The sequence below is a fragment of the Sinocyclocheilus anshuiensis genome, unplaced genomic scaffold (assembly GCF_001515605.1).
Source record: "Sinocyclocheilus anshuiensis isolate Anshui unplaced genomic scaffold, SAMN03320099.WGS_v1.1 scaffold1015, whole genome shotgun sequence".
Lineage (NCBI taxonomy): Eukaryota > Metazoa > Chordata > Actinopteri > Cypriniformes > Cyprinidae > Sinocyclocheilus > Sinocyclocheilus anshuiensis.
This window is the reverse complement of record NW_015546029.1, coordinates 1,669,448-1,690,585: the sequence shown is the minus strand read 5'-3', so window position 1 is coordinate 1,690,585 and position 21,138 is coordinate 1,669,448. Positions and strand designations below refer to the sequence as shown.

The window sequence follows — 21,138 nt, the reverse complement described above, 5'->3', positions numbered from 1 at the left end:
ACATTTTATTTTATTCTAGTGTTTCCAGGAATCATTGCTATTTTTCATAGAATATTTATATTTAATTTACACTTTATTTCAATTACCAAAACATTTTGTAAAATATTTTTAGTTTTAATTAAAACTGCTGATTATTACAGTATTTTGCAATATTTTGTATTTGTCCAAAAAATAATGCAAATTAGTCAAAACTATTTTTGGTAATGATTATTAGACTTAAAATATATATTTTCTTAATATTTAATGTGATCAGGCCTTGACTATGCATAAACATCAATAAAAATATACTTAAGTTGCACTTTACACTAGTTACATTACAAGTTGGACAGGATTCTTAATTTGTTAATTCTTGTAGAGATCTGATTACAGGGGAAATCTGTCAGCTGGGAAACTAAAAGGGTTGTTTTTAAGGTAAAAGTTTGCCAGACAATTTGTCATAAAGTGAAAAAGCTAGCTGGCTAACTACCTAGCTTTAGTTTGCTAATTAAAGTGTTACATATTAGAGTTTAGTATATTGTGGTTATATTCCGAGGGGTGTGAGAACCCTGTGTAGACAGTTGTCAGCAACACTAAAACATTGTAAACTGTCACTTTGTCGCATAGCCAATGCCAAGATGAGTTACCTGACTTTTACAATAATATGTAGCCGAGGCAGTGTGTGATTGGCTTTGCTAATCTCTGCAACATTCCTCTGGGAGGGGTTTTATTGTGTGTTGAGAAGGATGGAGACTGAATGAGTGTTGTGTACTATGGACTTGTGAATGCCCCTATTTAACAGGACTCCCTCCGTGTCGGCTCTTACAAGTGTTGTTCTTTGGGACTGAATGAAGCAAGAAAGATGAGTTCGACCAAAATCACCAACATCGACGCGTTGGAGCTGCAAGAAGGCGTCCAGAATGAAGCCTTTCAAGAAGATGATGATACATCCGATGCATCAAGCACTCGAGAGCAGCAGGCCACCAGCGTCTCTGTCACCGGGTCGGAGGAGAACGAGTACGCTCAGATTAAGCCGTATGCTGGGATGCCCAAAGAGGTCCTGATGTTATACTCCAGCAAAGCCTGCTACCGCATACCTCGAGAGATTATTTTCTGGCTGATCATTGCATGCACCTTGGCCCTTATTGCCATGACCGTTACGATCGTGGCGCTGTCACCTCGATGCATGAGCTGGTGGCAGCTGTCTCCGGTCTATCAGGTTTATCCACGATCATTCAAAGATTCAAATGCTGATGGTGTTGGAGACCTCAAAGGTAATTTCTGATCTTTAAGGTAAAACACTACAGATTAATAGAGTAAAAAATATGTTGCCATGAATCAATGTGAAATTGTTATTCCCTTCATTACATTGTTATTTTGGCATTAAATTTCAGCTTTCATTTCATTGATTTGTTTTTTTATGTTTTAGTAATTTTGGGCTTTTATTATTTTTATTTATTTATTTTTGTATTTTGTTTGTTTTTTAATATTTCTTTTAAATTTTTAAGTTATTTATATTTTTTCTGTAATTCTATCATTTCTTTAATTTTGGTAAGCATTATTAGACATACACTACCGGTCAAAAGTTTGGGATCAGAACAATTTTTAATGTTTTTTACAGGAGTTTCTTATGCTCATCAAGGCTGCATTTATTTGATCAAAAATACAGGAAAAAATGTAATATTGTGAAATATTATTATGATAAATAATGATTTTCTATTTTAATATACATTAAAATCTCATTTATTCCTGTGATGCAAAGCTGAATTTTCAGCATCATTACTCACATGATCCTTCAGAAATCATTCTAATATGCTGATTTATTATCAGTGCTGGAAACTGTTGTGCTACTTAATATTTTTTTGGAACCTGTGATACTTTTTTTCAGGATTCTTTGATGAATAAAAAGTTAAAAAGAAGAGCATTTCTTTAAAATAGGAATATTTTCTAACAATATGCACTACAGTTCAAAAGTTTGGGGTCAGTAAATGTTTATTCTTTCTTTTTTTGAAAGAAATTAAAACTTATTCAGCAAGGATGTGTTAAATCGTTAAGAAGTGATAACAAATATTTATATTGTTAGAAAAGATCTATCATATATATATATATATATATATATATATATATATATAATATCAATTAAATATCCCTTTCTTGTTGCATATTTCAAAATACTATACATTTGGAAATAGCCATTATTTTGTCCATGTTTACATACAAAATTATGTAATAATTAAAGTAAATTGTTCTGTAATCTATAAATCTTACATACTGTAATATCGTTATGAGATATGAGAACCTCTGTGTTGGGTTTGAATCATGTATTTTTAGTATCATTTTGAGAACTCCCAATGTACCTGCACACATCCTAGTGTGCATAATGTGCCCATGTAAGAAAATTGGCCTAAAACAGAAAACTTGGGTTTGAATCATGTATTTTTAGTATCATTTTAAGAACTCCCAATGTACCTGCACACATCCTAGTGTGCATAATGTGCCCATGTAAGAAAATTGACCTAAAACAGAAAAAACAAAAGAGACAGGACAAAGTAAGTAGTAGTGTATCAAGCTGCCTTGAAAAACAATTATCTTTTCAGTAGCTGAGAGTTCACTCCAGCTGTAGCGTTATTTGAGAAGTGAGTGTATTGATGGCTTGGACAGGCACACAAAAGCCATGTTTTTCCTTCATAATGGTCTGTATTGCAGCATATTCTGTTTCAAGCAATAGGAGGAGGTTGTTTAATTGCTCTTATGTAATGGGCAAAATAGCATCTACACATGCCATAAAGTACATAAAACTGATTTTACAGCTGTACATTACAGGATGATTAGTATTTTACTTTGAAACATGTCCACACAAAGCAAACATTGTGGATAACACAAAACACCAGCGCTTATCTTCTACGTTATAAGAGACTTATAACTTGATTGACCTTCCAAAATGTTCACATTTAGATATTAAAAGATTGGAGTGATTATAAAGGTTGGTGTGACCAAGATAAATGAATTGTTGAAGGTCGTAGTACAGAACAAACGTGCATACTTTGTAGATAACTGTTTTATAATTCACTGTTTGACTGCAGGAATCAAGGACAAACTGAGTCATTTTGAGTTCCTGAACATTAAAGCAATCTGGATCAGCCCATTCTACAAGTCTCCTATGAGAGACTTTGGATATGATGTGGAGGACTTCAGGGAGATTGATCCCATCTTCGGAACCATGGAAGACTTTGACGACCTCCTGGCAAGCATGCATGACAAAGGTGGACATGCTTTCTAATAAATGATCGGTGATGTTTCATTCAAATTAGTCATCAACCAGCAACATGTAACACATTCACAAATTTGTACTGTCATCATTTTTGCTGTGTTTATGACTATAATTTGAATTTTAGCATATTGCAGCTTCATGAGTAACATGAGGGTTAATAATTAAGTTACAAACTTAGTGTTATAACACTATTATTACATTGTCATATCACTATAAAATGTTGTGTTTGATATCAGCATTAATGTTAGGCTTTGTTTTTTGGCCCAGGTCTAAAGCTGATCATGGACTACATCCCGAACCACACCAGCGACAAACACATCTGGTTCCAACTTAGCCGTAATGGCACAGAGCCCTATAAAGACTACTATATCTGGGTTAACTGCACACCAGACAAACCTCCAAACAACTGGGTATGATTGTCCATCCTCGCACTGCAAACAAATCAGTGAATAGTGACAGCTGCTGTATTTGGATCTTGAATTTTATGGCTTGACATAAAGAATCAGTGCTATCCAGAATGCTCGTCTGTTATATTCCATCCCACGTTATACGCCACACTATTTATTTATTTGTTAGAACTCCCAATGTACCTGCACACATCCTAGTGTGCATAATGTGCCCATGTAAGAAAATTGGCCTAAAACAGAAAACAAAACAAAAGAGACAGGACAAAGTAAGTAGTAGTGTATCAAGCTGCCTTGAAAAACAATTATCTTTTCAGTAGATGAGAGTTCACTCCAGCTGTAGCGTTATTTGAGAAGTGAGTGTATTGATGGCTTGGACAGGCACACAAAAGCCATGTTTTTCCTTCATAATGATTCTGTACTGCAGCATATTCTGTTTCAAGCAAGAGGAGGAAATTGTTTAAATGCTCTTATGTAAATAGGCAAAATTACATCTACACATTCCATAAAGTACATAAAACTGATTTTACAGCTGTACATTACAGGGTGATTAGTATTTTACTTTGAAACATGTCCACACAAAGCAAACATTGTGGATAACACAAAACACCAGCGCTTATCTTCTACGTTATAAGAGACTTATAACTTGATTGACCTTCCAAAATGTTCACATTTAGATATTAAAAGATTGGAGTGATTATAAAGGTTGGTGTGACCAAGATAAATGAATTGTTGAAGGTCGTAGTACAGAACAAACGTGCATACTTTGTAGATAACTGTTTTATAATTCACTGTTTGACTGCAGGAATCAAGGACAAACTGAGTCATTTTGAGTTCCTGAACATTAAAGCAATCTGGATCAGCCCATTCTACAAGTCTCCTATGAGAGACTTTGGATATGATGTGGAGGACTTCAGGGAGATTGATCCCATCTTCGGAACCATGGGAGACTTTGACGACCTCCTGGCAAGCATGCATGACAAAGGTGGACATGCTTTCTAATAAATGATCGGTGATGTTTCATTCAAATTAGTCATCAACCAGCAACATGTAACACATTCACAAATTTGTACTGTCATCATTTTTGCTGTGTTTATGACTATAATTTGAATTTTAGCATATTGCAGCTTCATGAGTAACATGAGGGTTAATAATTAAGTTACAAACTTAGTGTTATAACACTATTATTACATTGTCATATCACTATAAAATGTTGTGTTTGATATCAGCATTAATGTTAGGCTTTGTTTTTTGGCCCAGGTCTAAAGCTGATCATGGACTACATCCCGAACCACACCAGCGACAAACACATCTGGTTCCAACTTAGCCGTAATGGCACAGAGCCCTATAAAGACTACTATATCTGGGTTAACTGCACACCAGACAAACCTCCAAACAACTGGGTATGATTGTCCATCCTCGCACTGCAAACAAATCAGTGAATAGTGACAGCTGCTGTATTTGGATCTTGAATTTTATGGCTTGACATAAAGAATCAGTGCTATCCAGAATGCTCGTCTGTTATATTCCATCCCACGTTATACGCCACACTATTTATTTATTTGTTACTATTGGGATTGAATGAAACTCAACTGCATATAAGTAATAAGATGTGGTTGACTATAGTGTCACATTGTTTGCTTCATCAGGTGAGTGTCTTCGGGAATTCCACCTGGGAGTATGATGAGATGCGACAACAGTGCTATTTCCATCAGTTCCTCAAAGAACAGCCAGATCTGAACTACCGTAACCCCCGAGTCATAGAGGAGATGACGGTAAGGCAGAGCTAATGAAGCTTGCATATAACGGCTTGACTATGAACATCATGCAGACTTGTACACCGTCTTAACTGGGTGCGATGAGACAAAGCAACAAGCAGTACAAGCTCGCTTGTGTTGTGTGTGTGTGTTTTTTTCTTGTAGCCAATTAAATGTTTGAGCTTGAGCTTAACTGCAAAAATATTTTTCCATGACTTTTTAAGATTTTCATTTACATTACTTTTTTTGATATATAATGAATGTGATTTTGGAATGTATGCGTGAATGTTGCTTTGAGAGAATGAGAAAGAATATTAAGAGAATGGGGGACTATGTCTGAATGAAAGTGTCTTATTCTGCCATTGGTAATAGTAACCCCTCTGAAACTAGTAAGTTATGCGTTTACATAAAGTAATAGACCGTTTTATGTTTCATTTACACAGGATGAGTAATACAGCATGTTTAAATGTTAGAAAAAGTGAATTGTGTTCAGCATTATGTCAGGGCCTTATATTTTTAAATAATGTGGAGGGAGGAACATTGGCCTTCATGCTCTTCAACAAAAAGGCTCTTTATGCAGAGCTGCAATCCACCATACCATATCATGTTTCATTACAAACATGGACCCTCTTTGTTCCACATCTGTCTAATAGGACATAATCCATTTCTGGCTGAAGAAGGGGGTGGATGGGTTCCGCATGGACGCTGTGAAACACATGCTTGAGGCCACACATTTGAGAAATGAACCCCAGGTCGACCCTGACCAAGATCCAGTAAGCCCAACAATGCTATATAACCACGTGAAAATGAAAACATTCAGTTTACACACTTATTTGTTGTAGCACTTCATCTGCCAGAGTCAAAAATGTTCTTCGAATTCATTCAGGAGGAGTCATATTACTGTTCTTTGTTCTCACAATGTCATTTAAGGATTAATAGTGCATATTTCTATGGATTTACTGGCAAGTCATTCCCATTATCCTAATTCCAGATGATTTCAAAGCCATTGAAGATCTAGGGAAATGACTCAATGGTCTTGGCCCTTTTCTTCAGTGATTTGTCTTTCTGCTCCTCATGGACTTGTTAGAATTAACTTAGAGGAATGTTCCGGGTTCAACACAAGTTAAAACTGATCATCTGTGACATGTTGATTACCATAGGAAATAATTTTCAAGGCAAGACATTTCAGAATGTATAAACGCAGAAATGTGTTTGTATTTCTGTAAAAGCATTATTTCATACACGGATATCTGTTTTTGAGCAGTAAAAGTTTTCTTTAGTGTTTCTGTAGTGGAAGGACTGCTGGTCTAGGTAGATGGCATTCTGGTTATGCATTATCAGCATAATACTTTTTTTTTTTTTTTTTCACTTGGATTTTTATTCAGCACAGATTTTAGGCTGATGATACACGGGGCAACTTTTTGAGCAATGTTGCCACCAACGGGCAACCAGATGACAGGGCCCACGACCGATCTAAAGTATCCAGATAGACGTTTGTTATCCATTCTCAATGTGAAATGTCCCAAGCAACATCGCTCAAAAAACGTTGCCCCATGTATCATCAGCCTTATTCATTTATTTTCTAAATGTACAATGCCTTGCCTTACCCGATTGACTTCCATTGAAAACAGTTGTGCTTTTTAATATTATGGAAATTTCAATAGGATAAATTAAAATTTTAAGGATACTTTAATAATTAGAATGTTCAAAATAATAGCATTTATTATAAACAATTTTTTAACATTATAAATGCTTTACTGACACTTTTGATCAATTTAACGTGTCCTTGCTTAAAAAATATTAATTTCATTAAAAAAAAAATAGTGTATACCATATTTAGTAATAAACTATTTTCATTTTTATTTAGTAAGATTACACATTTTCAAGTGTGCAGTGTGACTAACAACAGTGTTATTTTCTTTATTTCTTCTTTTGATGTCCTTCAGTCGACTGTGGACACAGAGTTTGAGCTGTACCATGACTACACCTACACACAACAGGGCTTGCATGAGATCCTGACACAATGGAGGATAGAGCTGGACGCCTACAGCAGAGAGCCTGGCCACTACAGGTATCCTCAGTTCTTCCTCTTCTTCATCAATATACTATTTTTTCCTCTCTCTTGTAAATGGCTCGTGTTTTTTTCTCTTACCAAACAGGTTCATGGTGACTGAGTGTTATGATTATGAAGAAATAGGAAAAACCATGAGGTACTATGGCACAAGCTATGTTACTGAAAGCGACTTCCCCTTTAACTTCTATCTGCTGTACCTTCCTGATGATCTGTCAGGAAATCAAGCCAAACGCTTGGTTCATTTATGGATGTCAAACATGCCGAAGGGAAAATGGCCAAACTGGGTGGTGAGTGACCAGATGTCTGTCAGTTCATTAAGAATCAGATCACTTGAAATATTTAAACCTGAAACACTAGCATTGCTAAATGGTTTGTTTGCCTTTGGCTGGTCAAACTGATTTTAAAAAATTGCACACTTCAGATTTATATATAAACTTTACAATACAGTTTGTTGAGTTTGTCACATGCACAAAATATGTTTGTGTACGTCTATAGGTGGGAAACCATGACAAGCCACGTATAACCTCAAGTGCTGGTAAGGAATATATACGTGCTATAAACATGCTGTTGTTAACACTGCCTGGAACTCCCACAACATACTATGGAGAAGAGATTGGCATGGTGAACGTAAATGTATCTGTAATTCAGGATCCTTTTGGACAGCATGATCCAGTAAGTGAAAAATACTTTTTTTTTTTAAGTAATAGTTACATTAAACACATTAAAATGTAGAACTTTTATACAGTTATACTATGTTTGATGTATAAAATAAATATACTATATTTTAAAATATATATTTAATAATAAAACTTTGGTTGGTAAGATTTTTAAAGGTTTTTGAAAGATGTCACTTATGATCACCAAGGCTACATTTATTTGATAAATACAATTATTTGAACAATTAAATGTAGCCATGGTGGTCATATACAGTGGGTATAGAAAAGAATCACACCCTTTAAAATAATCACATTTTGTTTCTTTGCAGCCTGAAATGAAGATGGACAGTTTTTGTTTTATCCAGCTGTATTTACTCAGTGCAACTTCCAAGTGAAAGATAGAACACCAACATATAATAAATGAACAGAAAAAAAAAACAATCACTGTATTACCACCTCCATGTTTTACTGGAGGAATGCTGTTATTTGGATGGTGAGCTGTATTGGATTTCTGTATTGGATTTCCAGACATATTGTTTCGTGTTGAGGCCAATAATTAAATTTTAGTCTCATCTGCCTCAAATTTGTGATATTGTTGTCACATGCACACAATGACACTCTTTGTCATAAATTCCTGCAACTGCTTCATTGTTGCTGTAGGCCTCTTGGTCGCCTCTCAGACCAGTTCCCTCCTGCCTCTTTCATCCAGTTCGGAGTGACGTCCTGATCCAGGGAGGGTCTGTGTTTTACCAAATACCCTCCACGCCTTAATAATAGACTTCACTGTGCTTCTAGGCATTGATAAAGCCTTAGACATTTTTTATATCCATCTTCTGACTTATGCCTGTCCACAACTTTATCCCGGAGATCTTTTGACAGTGCCTTGCCACCCATAGTTGATTGTTTGCTTCAGTTGCACTACCAAGGACTGAAATACTCCAGGAAAGCTCTTTTCATGCTGAGCTAATCAAAATGAGCACAGTTGAAAGTCAAATGGCTTTGTGTGCCATTGAGAAGGTGATTAGCTCCATCTGATTGAGTCTACAAGTCATTTTATGAGGAGGGTGATTCTTTTCCCAACTCAGTGATTCTTTTTTATATTTATTTTTTTCTGGCATGTTGGTGTTATATCTTTCACTTGGACGTTATAAGTTGCACTGAGTAAATACAGCTGGATAAAACAAAAACTGCGCCCATCTTCATTTCAGGCTGCAAAGCAACAAAATGTGATAATTTTAAAGGGGGGTGAATATTTTCTATACTGTATATTGTGAAATATTATTACAATTTTAAAAAAGCATTTAGAAATGATCAACTTAATGCATTATTTTATTTTTTTCTTTTAAAATCTAGAGCAACAGTCGGGACCCGCAGCGAACACCAATGCAGTGGAACGATCAGTTCAATGCTGGTTTTAGTGACAGTGAAAATGGCACATGGCTAGACATCGCTCCAGACTACAGCACTGTCAATGTGGAGGTACATTGATTCAGACTGCTGACAAGTATGTTAAAGTAGGAAAACCTCTAATCCCAGGTCATATTTTTCTCTCCAGCTTCAGCAGGCTGATCCAGACTCCACCATTTCACAGTATCGTGCTCTGACTTTGCTCAAAGGGGCTGAGTTGGCCCTGTCCCGAGGCTGGTTCTGCTTCATCTGGAGTGATGTCAATGTATTTGCTTATTTGCGTGAGCTGGATGGACTCAACAAAGCCTTCCTGGTGGTTCTAAACTTCGGCAAGGATACTACAACAGACTTGTCTTCAGTTAGTGAGTTGCCAGATACTCTTACTGTGCATTTAAGTACACTGCCAATAAGTCAAAAGACTTTCTCTAAATCCAGAATTCTGACATCTCAAGGGCAAGGACTGCTCCTGGAATATTCCACCAATCAGCGCTTTCACCCGAACCATGCATCTGAGTGCTATGTTTCTGAGGAAGCCTGCTACTTGCCTGCACTAGATATTCTGTACAAGTGTTGAAGATACTTTCTAGAAGATGTGTCCTAGCTTGACCGACACAGTGACAAATGATAAAGGCTATCTATTCCATGATTTATTTCAGTGGTGTCATGCTGGTTAGTCCTGCCCACTTTGAAATCTCATTGGTCCAAAATCTCACTCCATATTACTGTAGACTGAACATCAAGTGTCTTCTGATTGGCGAGAGAGTGTGTACTGTTTGTGTTCAGTGTGAACACAATGCAATGCAAGCTGATTTTGTCAGACACACTTTTATTCAAACGAAAATAACTAACATCTATGTAACAAAATAAATGTTTGGTTTATTAGGAAAAATAAGAAAAACGTTTTGTCTGGTTGTTTTTCACTCACACATACACATATAATTTAGTCTCGTGGTCTATGAGACTTGCCAGTCAGGTTATTTGACCTTTCTTTTGGTCTCTGTTGAGTTTTTTGGTGGTCTAGTCCAAGTTCTGTGTAAAGAAAGGCTAACTGTCGGGCACTCTGTGAAAGAAAAAAAAATACACCATGACATAAAGCTGTAAACTTAAGCTGTTAGTCTCACTAACAGCATTCTAACAACAGTACAGTATAAGTTAATGTGTGACATCAAACTGTGAGAGAAAAAAGTATGTCTATAATGCTAAAATGAAGTTTTACGTGATCATGAAGTTTATGTAATGACAACCTTAATGATTAATCCGAAGCTTTATAATAGCCAGCATGCTGAAGTATTATGCTTGAGTGTGTTAACATAGGCAGCAGGTAATTTAACAATTCGGTCTGATAAGGTGCAGGATGAATATAATTGAGTGTTTATGTACCTCATTCAAAGACAGATGAAAATCCTCAGGGCCAAAGTGATCACCTCCTGGCTGCAGGTCCAGAATGACAGCTGGGACACGTGCTACTCGTTGAACATGTCAAATAAAGAGGCACAGGTGAACATGTATTTTAAACTGAACATAAAGTGACATCAGTTACCGATGCCTTTGTAGAAATGCAGCCACAATGTATTTATTCCGCAAACAAATTTTCCTTCTGTTGAACAAGATATTTTGAAGAATAGTAACAAAACAGTTGCTGGTAGCCAATGACTTCTATAGTATGGGGAAAAGTAATGGTTACCAACATTCTTCAAAATATCAATTTTTTGGAACAAAATGAGGGTGAGAAAATGATGAAAGAAATTACATTTTAGGTGAACTATCCATAATGTTTTACATGTAATTAATATTGTTTACATTTGACTGGAGTCTTTGAGTGTAGGTGATTTGAAACATTTTTTGAAAGTATTAATTTCCTTATGCGTAAAAGAGTATTATTTTAGTATTATTTATATTTATACTATTATAGTATTTTTTTTTTTATTAACTCTTTTTAGTTTTCACATCAATTTTATTTAGTTTAGTTTTAGTCATTTTGTTTTGTGCACATCATTTTCATTCATGCTTTTATATTTGTTCCTATTTACCTCGTTTATTTTTATTTCAATTTAAATAATTCTAGTACTTCACTAGTATTTCAGTTAGTTCCTCAGGCAACTGAGGAATTTTTCATAAAAAATTTTCATCTAATATTTAATATCTTATTTCAGTTTAACAAAAATGATTTAAAATAGTTTCAGCTAACAAAAACAACACTGGTGTAAAACCTTTTAATAAGGAAAAAGTTACTAAAGCTCCTTTAAATAAATGTAAGAAGCAAAAATTGGCACTTGGGAACATGAATATGGTAGATAAATAAAGAAATTGAAGCACACTAGTTTATGTTTGTTATGAAGCCAAACGCACTGAATCTGTAAAACTAGACCGACAATATCCAAGCGTAATCCGGTACACTGGCTCTCCGTCACAACACCTGGGCATCACATCCAGCACTTTAAAGTCAACGCTCTTGAAACAGAGTGGATGATTATTTCCCCACGGCGATGGGATCTCTCTGAAGTGAAGCTGACTGTAAAAATCATATGCCTAATCCTTAAAACTCTGTCATCTGCCTCTTATCTGCAGTATGGCCGCCGGTGTCCCTCTCCATCCCGCTCCTCCTCTGGGCCGCATGTTTCACAAACCTTCTCCTGACCTTGGCACAGCTCAGTGCATTATTCCTTATCTCCTTGCCTGATGGACTATCTCATAAACATGTTAATCGTCTGAGCTGGCAGCATGTGTGATCAGCGTTTTATCTCCTGGAGAGGAATGGGGAAGATTAGAGGAACTTTTGTTTGTTTTCTTTGTGTATGTGTGTGGGGTGTTAGCGAAGGTGTCTCTGTGTGTATAATAAAGATAATTAATAGCACACAGATGGAGAGGAAATCTAACAGAGGGGGTCCGGACTAAGATGTGCTGACAGCGTGTCTCATGGAGCAGCTCGCACACAAGGTGACCTCAGGTTGATATGGAGAGGAATCGCTCCACATCACCTGTTTCCAGATCAGTGCTCTTCTCTCCTGAGGAGAGAGTGTAAGTGCTTCTCTTAAACCCAGGGGTTTATTTGAGAGCTGGGATTACAGCCAGTGACCTCCAAGTTCATTTCCATTATACTTCACTTGGTTTAGAAGTAGTTTTTAATATCGCAGCTGTAATGTTTTGATAATATATGATTAAATCTTTGTGGGCTAATGAGATTCCAGATATATGATCAAATACACCAATGTAAAAATTAATATTAATAATATTAATTACTATAATAAATAATTAGGGATGTAACGAATAACCGCGAGCCGGTTGAAAATCAATTTTGTCATTAATCACTTACCCCCATGTTGTTCCAAACCCGTAAAAGCTTCGTTCGTCTTCGGAACACAATTTAAGATATTTTGGATGGATTTGGAACGACATGGGGGTAAGTGATTAATGACAAAATGTTCATTTTGGGGTGGAGTATCCCTTTAAAGTTCATAAGTGCAGCGCTGCTTTGTTTACAGCAGAAACCAAGGAAACGTTTAAGCGCAACCTGCTGGCAGGGAGTGAATCTGAGTCTCATTCAGCTCTTATGTTTCTGTTTCATGCAGATATTTTGTATGCATAATTTATTGCCAGGTATGTTTTCACATACGAGGAATTTGTTTTCATGACAGAAGCTTCCGCAGTGCAACAGAATGACAGCAACAGAACAAAAACACAGATAATAAAAGAAAAAAAAACAATAGAACAAGTAAATAAGGAATAACAATATATAAATTGACAATTGTATGTGCAGGTATATTACAATAGACAGTTTTGTAAGTACAGGTATGTTATGTGCAAATTTGAGATGTAGACTAAGGATGTGTGTTAGATAAATAAGTGTATGAGTGTATAAATAGTGTTGTGTGTTCCACAGTTATTGTCAAGTGTTCATGAGATGGATGGAAGAAACGGTTCCTGTGTCTGGTCGTTCTGGTGCTCAGAGCTCTGTAGCGTCGACCAGATGGCAACAGTTCAAAGAGGGAGTGTGCTGGATGTGAGCAAACACTTTTATCCAAAGCGACTAACAAATGAGGACAATAGAAGCAATCAAAACCAACATCTATCTATCTATCTATCTATCTATCTATCTATATTCTGTCTAGTTGATGGAAGAATTATCATAAATATATTTACTTATTGATTATTATTATTATTGGCTTTTGTCATACTGCTGTAGCAATGCTCCACTCAAGGCTGTGCATTACAGTGATTTGTAATGGTCCACTTTGTGCACACCTCTTACCTGTGGGCTAAAATGGCTTTATTTTATGTGCTAGAGCAATATGAGAAGTGCAAAGATGTTTAAAAAGGCTGATTAGAGCATTTTTACACTCACCGTTAACACTGACCCGAGTGGTACACACTTGGATGGCCTTCTTTAGTCTTTCCACATACTTCATGACCCCAGATAAAGGAACTCTACGGTCCTCTGAGTATGCAGCGATCAACATGGATGGGTAAAGCTGTTAAAAAAAAAGAAAAGAAACAGTTGACTCCTGAATTATAAGACACACACTGCACACAACCAATCAAAAATGTGGGTAGCAGGGCTCTACAGCATTTGCGACTGAAAACTACTGCGTGCGACTGAAAATTCTGTCGTTTTAATTTTTAATCAAATTTTGGATTATTGATTAGAAGGTGCTCCTAAATTTTTGACTGTGCTCCTAAAAAGAAAAGTAAGCATAGAGCCCTGGGTTGGCACGGTTTTTTAATGGTTTTGAAAATCTCTTATGCTCACCAAGACTGCATTTATTTGATTAAAAATACAGTATGAACTGTATATTTGTGAAATATTATTACAATTTAAAATGGCTGTTTTCTATTTGAATATATTTAAAAATGTAATTTACTCCTGTGATGGCAAATCTGAATTTTCAGCATCATTACTCCAGTTTTCAGTATCACATGATCCTTCAAAAATCATTATAATATAATATGCTCATTATAATATGCTGATTTGCTGCTCAAGAAACATTTATTAGTATTATCAACGTTGAAAACAGTTGTGCTGCTTAATATTGAAACCGTGATGCATTTTTTTTTCAGTATGTTGAATAGAAAATTAACAGCATTTATTTGAAACAGAAATCTTTTGTAACATTATAAATGCCTTTACTGTCACTTTTGATCAATTTAACCCATCCTTGCTAAAAGTATTAATTTCTTTGAAAAAAAAAAATCATATTGAGCCCAAACATTTGAATGGTAGTGGAAGTGACATCTGAGTGATTTACCTGAGGTATAATGTTGTGACAGGGACAGTAAGAGGCAATGTTGTCCCTGTGTTCTATTATAAGGGGGTCTCCCCTCTCTCCTCTACAGTAAGCGGCAAGGAAGGGTCTTGCATTGTGCCAAGAACATCCAGAAAAGGTGCCTGCCGAGAATTACAACTTCATATAACTATGAAAATAAGGCTCAGGGAATGTGTAAGATTATGTATTAAAGATCCACCTGTAGAGTTACAGCTTTAAGAAGCTGTGGGTTATGGTTGCACAGCGCCCCCACTAGGACAGCTCCAGCACTGTGAGCAGTGAGGGCGGGAAGAGCAGGATGAGACACTCCCAAGTGATGAAGAGTCTGAATGCAGGCAGCAAGATCTTCCACTCCCCTCCGCTTCTGTAGCACAGAACCCGCTTGACGCCACGCTAGACCACGCTCACCAAGCTCACCACCACCCCTGCCCCGTTACAAACAACACAAAGCACACAATAAAGATGCTTTGCCAACTGCTTATGTTGATATTAATACTCAAGGACTACAAATCCCAAGTATTTCAACATTCACTACTGTTCTCAATTTTGGGTCAGAAAGATTTTTAAAAATAAATTAATGCTTTTATTCGGCAAAGATGCATTAAATTGATCAAAAGTAACAGAAAAGACATCTATAATGTTACAAAAAATTACTCTATTTCAAATAAATGTTATTCTTTTGAACTTTCTATTCATCAAATAATCCTGAAATCACGTTTCCACAAAAATATTAAGCAGCATATTAATAATAATAATAAGCACCAAATTAGCATATTAGAATGATTACTGAAGGATCACTGAAGACTGGAGTAATGATGCTGAAAATTCAGCTTTGCCTTCACAGGAATAAATGACATTTTAAATTATATTAAAACAGCAGTTCTTTTAAATTGTAATATTTAATAATATTTGTGTTTTTACTGTATTATTGAACAAATAAATGCAGTCTTGATGAGCATAAGAGACTTCTTTTTAAATATTAAAAAAGTCTTACTGACCCCAAACTTTTCAACGGTAATGCACCTATGAAAAAAGATGATTAGAGTTGTAGTTCAGTACCTGACATGGCAGTAGGCCAGAGCCCAGCCGTCCTCCAGCAGCAGTCTCTTCTCAGTACTGAAGGCCATATTGAGATCAACACCATAAGCTCCATATACATGCAGGAGCAGTAGAGCCTTATGCAGCTCAGATAATGCTGGCATGCGGAGGAGAGTCAAAGACACCATTGTACCATCCTAAAAACACAGGCATTGGGCTGCTTTTTGTACCACTGTACCTTTAAGACTTCTCACATATAAATGACTCATACCTGACTGGCTGCCTGCAGGCGTGTCGTGTTAAACTCAGTGAGGGAGATGTACTCGGTGTTGTCCTCTGTTACGGAGAGCTTTTATTCTCTGGAGGAATAGAGGTAGCGTACAGGTGGGTGCACTGGGGAGGACAGGAGGAAAGCAAATGACCCTCTGTCCACAGTTCCAACACGCTGCGGCGATAAATCACAGGCCCAGTGAGGAAGCTAAGAGCAAAACAGAAACATTAATGGAGTCTACAGCCCAAGGTCCTTTTAATATATCAAAGAGATTTACTGAACGTGAAGTTTCAGGTTGATACTTCATGGCATTTTCATGGCGAGAAATGAATAAAAGCAACATCTAAACTTGACAACATGAATAAAATACCTTCTAAGAAAAAGACCGCAAAAAGAAACTATATCATATAACTAACTAAAAGTGCATGCTTACTTTATAGTAAAGGTTTCAAGGTTCAATGATGATATTCTAGGTCTTTCAAAATCTATGCTGTATTTCAAATTAATAACGGGTTCATTTCAAAATGAATATTATTATGCACTACAATTCAAAAATGTAGGGTCTGTAAGATTTTATAAAGTTTTTGAAAGAAGTCACTTGTGCTCACCAAGGCTGCATTTAGTTGATAATAAATACAGTAAAACAAGTAATATTGTGAAATATTACAAAATAAAGTAACTTGTCTATTTTCATATATTATAAAATGTAATGAATTCCTGGTAATTGCAAAGCTGAATTTTCAGCTTTATTAAGCATGCAGTCATCAGTGTCACATGATCTTTCAGAAATCATTCTGATATGCTCATTTGGTGTTCAAGAAATATTTCTTATCATTATCAATGTTGAAAACAGCTGTGCTGCTTAATATTTTCCAAATTCATTGATAAATAGAAAGTTTAAAAGAACAGCATTTATTTAAAACATAAATCTTTTGTAACAGTATTACTGTCTTTACAGTCACTTTCAATCAATTCAAAACTTCCTTGCTGAAAGTAATGGAAAAAACTGAACTTACTAACCCCAAAATTTTGAATGGTAATGGTAATGTAATCTAGGACCCCATACGAACAAATGTATCAATTAAAATGTCATATATCCAGTAAAACACACCTAAAATCTCTTTAACTCAGCATCATTAAAAACACACACTAGGCTGTTTTGTATGTGAATTTGTGATTCTTCTTCACACCTGGTGAGTGTTTAACTGATAGGGCTCTTGTGTGGTAAGAGTCTGGATCTGAAGTCGACACTGTGAATCTTTCACTGTGAACACACAGCGATCCTGAAGCAGCTCCATATCTTTAATGACTGTTCCAGGAACAGCACTGAACAATGGCACCCAGTGTGGCATTGATGGCGAGGCTAAAGGTGCCCTAAGCAGCTTGAGATTAGAGAAAGAAAAAAACGTCACACATAAACACAGTTATAATTTAGTTCTGAACAATACTGCTCAAGTCTGATACTGATACTCTTACCTGATACTCCTGGTTTGCTCCAGTGTTAGCAAGGATGAACAAGTAGTTGTCCGAGTGCTCTACGTGGTAAAGCAGTCCAGGCTGACGGGACTGGATGAGGGTGGGGAATGAGAATGGAGTCTTGCTGTCAAAAAAACACACCCCTGAACTGATCTTACTGCTACAGTTAATGGTTACCAGCCTCTGGTCTCTGGAACGACTGACCTCCACAAAGAACCTGAGGAACAGGCATAAGACCACATCAATGCTAGCCAAAAGCACCCTTCACCAACAATTAGACACTTAATCTGGATCCTTTTCTTCATAAACAAGGCTGGTTTGGACACCAGAATCACTGAGATGAAGACGGAAAACACATAGGCACCGAAGAGTCTCCTGTGTGCTGTAGTAGAGGACATCATCTGTGGCCCATTCTGCACAGAGAGAGGACATTTGAGGAGGAAAAGAATGTTTCTTTGTCAAGAAAGTTTCAATTATAGTAGATCTTACCAAAGCTGAGCACATTGTCTAAAAGCAACAGGGCCTTTTGACAAAGGATGACACCACCTAAATGAACCAACACACATCCGGTCTCCTCGTGATGGTCTTTCTTTACAGTGACGGCCAGCATGGTCTCTGTAGGAGAGAGTCTGACCCTCTGGATGGTTCCATATCCATCTCCTCCCCAATCGGCATTGAACACCTCCAACATCTCCTGCTCATCTGTATGCAAACATTGCTTTGTTTCTAGTTGGAACTTAATAAAATGTGTTTACATTGATTTCTTTTAAGTATCTTTTACCGTGTCCCAGGGTCGATCTGTAAATCCCTTTGCCATCTTCCAAGTATACATGATGCTGTTCCTGGAACTTGAGAAGATGTTGAGGGAATGTTGAGATTTATCATTTGTAAAATTATATAATTTACACACTTTGCACCACTTCAGTTGCTTACCTCTGAATTTTCTGGTACAATTGCAAACTTCCTATGAACCGAATGCAATCTTCTTTTAAAACGCTGCTCTTGATCTCTGAGTTTCTGTAGTTGGGCTTTAGACAGCTCCACTGTAGTCCAATGTATGCAATTGTGTGTGTGTGTATATGTATGTATGTATATAATTAACAATTACATTTTAATTTAATAATTACATCCCTTGTATACAGTCATATATTTCTAACCCTAATTTCTTGATCTCGATTAAAAAATGTTATGCTATTAACTACACATTAATATTGCGGGTATGTTGGCTACTTCTGCATTTTTAAATATCTTCGAATACATGCTTTAACATCTGCTATGTCATCTGACTTCGTAATGATGCAGTCAGACATCATTTATTCCCAATTTGCATTCGGATTCACAGTCTGCAGTTAGTTTTGTCCTTTCCTTGTCTGCATTCGCACTATTGTAAGTAATATATCTTTCATTGCGGTTTGTTTTAAATACAAAGGACAACAGTACATGGAACGAAAACATAACCGTGTAGAGTAAGTCGATCCTACCTCAGTGTAAAGACGCGAGATAAATGGGTGTATGTTCCTCCGATGTATATTGCGTGAAAATGATCGCAAAAGCAGCAGACATGAGGAACTGATCAGATTCATTTAATGCAGCAATTTGTCACTGTCTAATTAGTGTTTGATTATGAATAATCGGCGTATTACTGCTTCCTTAAAAGTCATATACAGTGCACTGAGATTCTGCGTAAGTATCACATTCACAATACTTGAACTTTCCTGCTGCGCGTGTGCTGCTCTGTGTAGAACAATGGTGCTTTGACATTTACACTAGCGATGTCCGTTCTTTTGATTCGAATCTTTTAAATTAACCGGTTGAATCGGTTCACAAAACCTGTCTGAAAGATTCATTTAGCAATCAGACTGAATCAGTCCGAACGGTTGTAGAATCAACCATAGACGTAATAAATGCATTATTCATTTATTATGTCTGTGTATTTAATTTATTTATTATTTATTATGTCTATGGAATCAACAACTCTGACATGAACCGAAAACCGACTCTTTTGGACATGTTCAACTGAAAACGAACCAAGAACATATTAGTGAACTGAATTAGCTGAAATTTTTTTTTTTTTATTGTTTAATGTGAAGTGCAATTGATATTTAGTTTCTAAATTGCTAATTTATGAGCTGAATGGCTGCAGCAATCTCAGCCGGAACACATAAATGTAAAATAAACACCGCTATTCCAGAATATGCTCATTAATGTTGCTGTATTTCAAAACTTTTTTTTTTTTTAAATTGCTTGAAGAACATAAATACCAAATAAATAACAGTAAGAAAAATCTTAATACAATTCAAAGAAGTCCAAATAGCAGCATAACAAAAAATAGATAAACAAAATAAACATGACAGGAAAAGTAAGGAAGAAAAACAAATAAATACAGGAAAAGAAAAGGAAAAGACCCTACAATACAAGGGGCTTAATCATCAAAAAATACCTCCAAAAGATGACATAGTTTAAGGGCTTTTTTATGACGCATGAGCTTTAAAGATTTGAAGAAGACCATTAAATCTTTCTGGAAAAGTAATAAAGTGGGGTTATTAAAGAATCTGCATTTATGAATGAAGTAATTGGCCAAAATCACAATATTATTAACCAAAAATTCAACATCACAATTCCGACAAAAGGACAAATATTTTACAGTTTTTAAATCAAAGTCAGGTATTACATAGGCTACTTCAAACTTAAGCAAGCATAGAGGTCATCCCATAATTTTTTAGAGAATTTGCATAAATAAAACAAATGTTCCAATGACTCTATGTCTGCTTCACAAAAGGTGCATCCATTACAGTATTTCAAAACTAATATGCTACGAAAAAAGCTTTTTGAATCTGTTATTTGAAACGAACTGTTCAAAAGAACCGATTCGCGGAAATGAGTCAGAATCCTCATCACTAATGGCGCTAACATATGACATCTGGTCCAGGCAAGAGTAATCGAATCAACAATCATAGATGATAGCCGATAGAGCGGAGTGTTCGATGACTATGGTAGTGAATTGGATTTCCTTTCCTCCTGCAACAAGAGGAGGTGGTGTACGGAAGTAGCATGGGATTTTATTACTAAGCAACAGAGACCAGCGCATACCGGCGAATTGGTAAAAACGGTAGTAAACTGTACCATCGACTTTAACCACATTCAGAGAACATATGCCAAATAAGCCTTCGCTTAGACTCTGCATTCCGTTGTCGTTATACTGTGATAAGTTATTTTCCGCTTGAGATAGGATCAGATCGAGCAGGTTGCTCTGTCATGAATACATTTAAAGATCCCCCGTTTGCTGCGACAGAAATGCATGCGAACAATCTCCAAAATCACGACTCTCACTGTGGAACCGATGTGGCCCGTGCACGCTGGGCTCTTCTGCGACAGGTGAGGGGCGTTTAGTGAATCTCCTTCAATATGCAGCTGATTGCATGTGTTTGGTTCAATACGCGTAAATGTAATGCGTTTTTCACGTTAGACATATGGATGTGTCTCAGTAGTAGCATTTTATGCATCTCTCACAATACAGGTTCTGAAACAGAAGCAGCTCGACAGTTCA

At 36.3% G+C, this 21,138-nt stretch overlaps 2 protein-coding genes and 1 pseudogene across 2 annotated transcripts in view; 2 read left to right on the top strand and 1 right to left on the bottom strand.

The window, feature by feature from the left end:
* The first annotated feature begins 703 nt into the window (after nt 1-703).
* Nucleotides 704-10,287, top strand: LOC107698747 (neutral and basic amino acid transport protein rBAT-like). The gene is made up of 10 exons (XM_016499850.1): nt 704-1,250; nt 3,060-3,239; nt 3,515-3,657; nt 5,301-5,426; nt 6,062-6,181; nt 7,355-7,479; nt 7,568-7,769; nt 7,978-8,154; nt 9,492-9,617; nt 9,694-10,287. Exons 1-10 carry the CDS (start codon nt 839-841, stop codon nt 10,117-10,119), a joined length of 2,037 nt encoding a protein of 678 aa, XP_016355336.1. The 5' UTR covers nt 704-838; the 3' UTR covers nt 10,120-10,287.
* A 138-nt stretch (nt 10,288-10,425) lies between these two features.
* LOC107698748 (prolyl endopeptidase-like) lies at nt 10,426-19,345 on the bottom strand (annotated as a pseudogene).
* A 1,290-nt stretch (nt 19,346-20,635) lies between these two features.
* The window catches only part of LOC107698723 (calmodulin-lysine N-methyltransferase-like), a 118,750-nt gene continuing 118,247 nt past the window's right edge, over nt 20,636-21,138 (top strand). The window contains exons 1-2 of the mRNA XM_016499825.1: nt 20,636-20,966; nt 21,109-21,138. Coding sequence (XP_016355311.1) covers nt 20,847-20,966; nt 21,109-21,138 — 150 coding nt within the window. The 5' untranslated portion in view covers nt 20,636-20,846. The remainder of the gene's footprint in view (nt 20,967-21,108) is intronic.

Excerpts from the sequence above, each read along its gene's own strand:
- LOC107698747 (XM_016499850.1), top strand. The coding sequence starts at position 839 with ATGAGTTCGACCAAAATCACCAACATCGACGCGTTGGAGCTGCAAGAA. Across the intron at positions 3,658-5,300 it reads ACAAACCTCCAAACAACTGG|GTGAGTGTCTTCGGGAATTC; the intron begins GTATGATTGTCC and ends TTGCTTCATCAG. Across the intron at positions 5,427-6,061 it reads GAGTCATAGAGGAGATGACG|GACATAATCCATTTCTGGCT; the intron begins GTAAGGCAGAGC and ends TCTGTCTAATAG.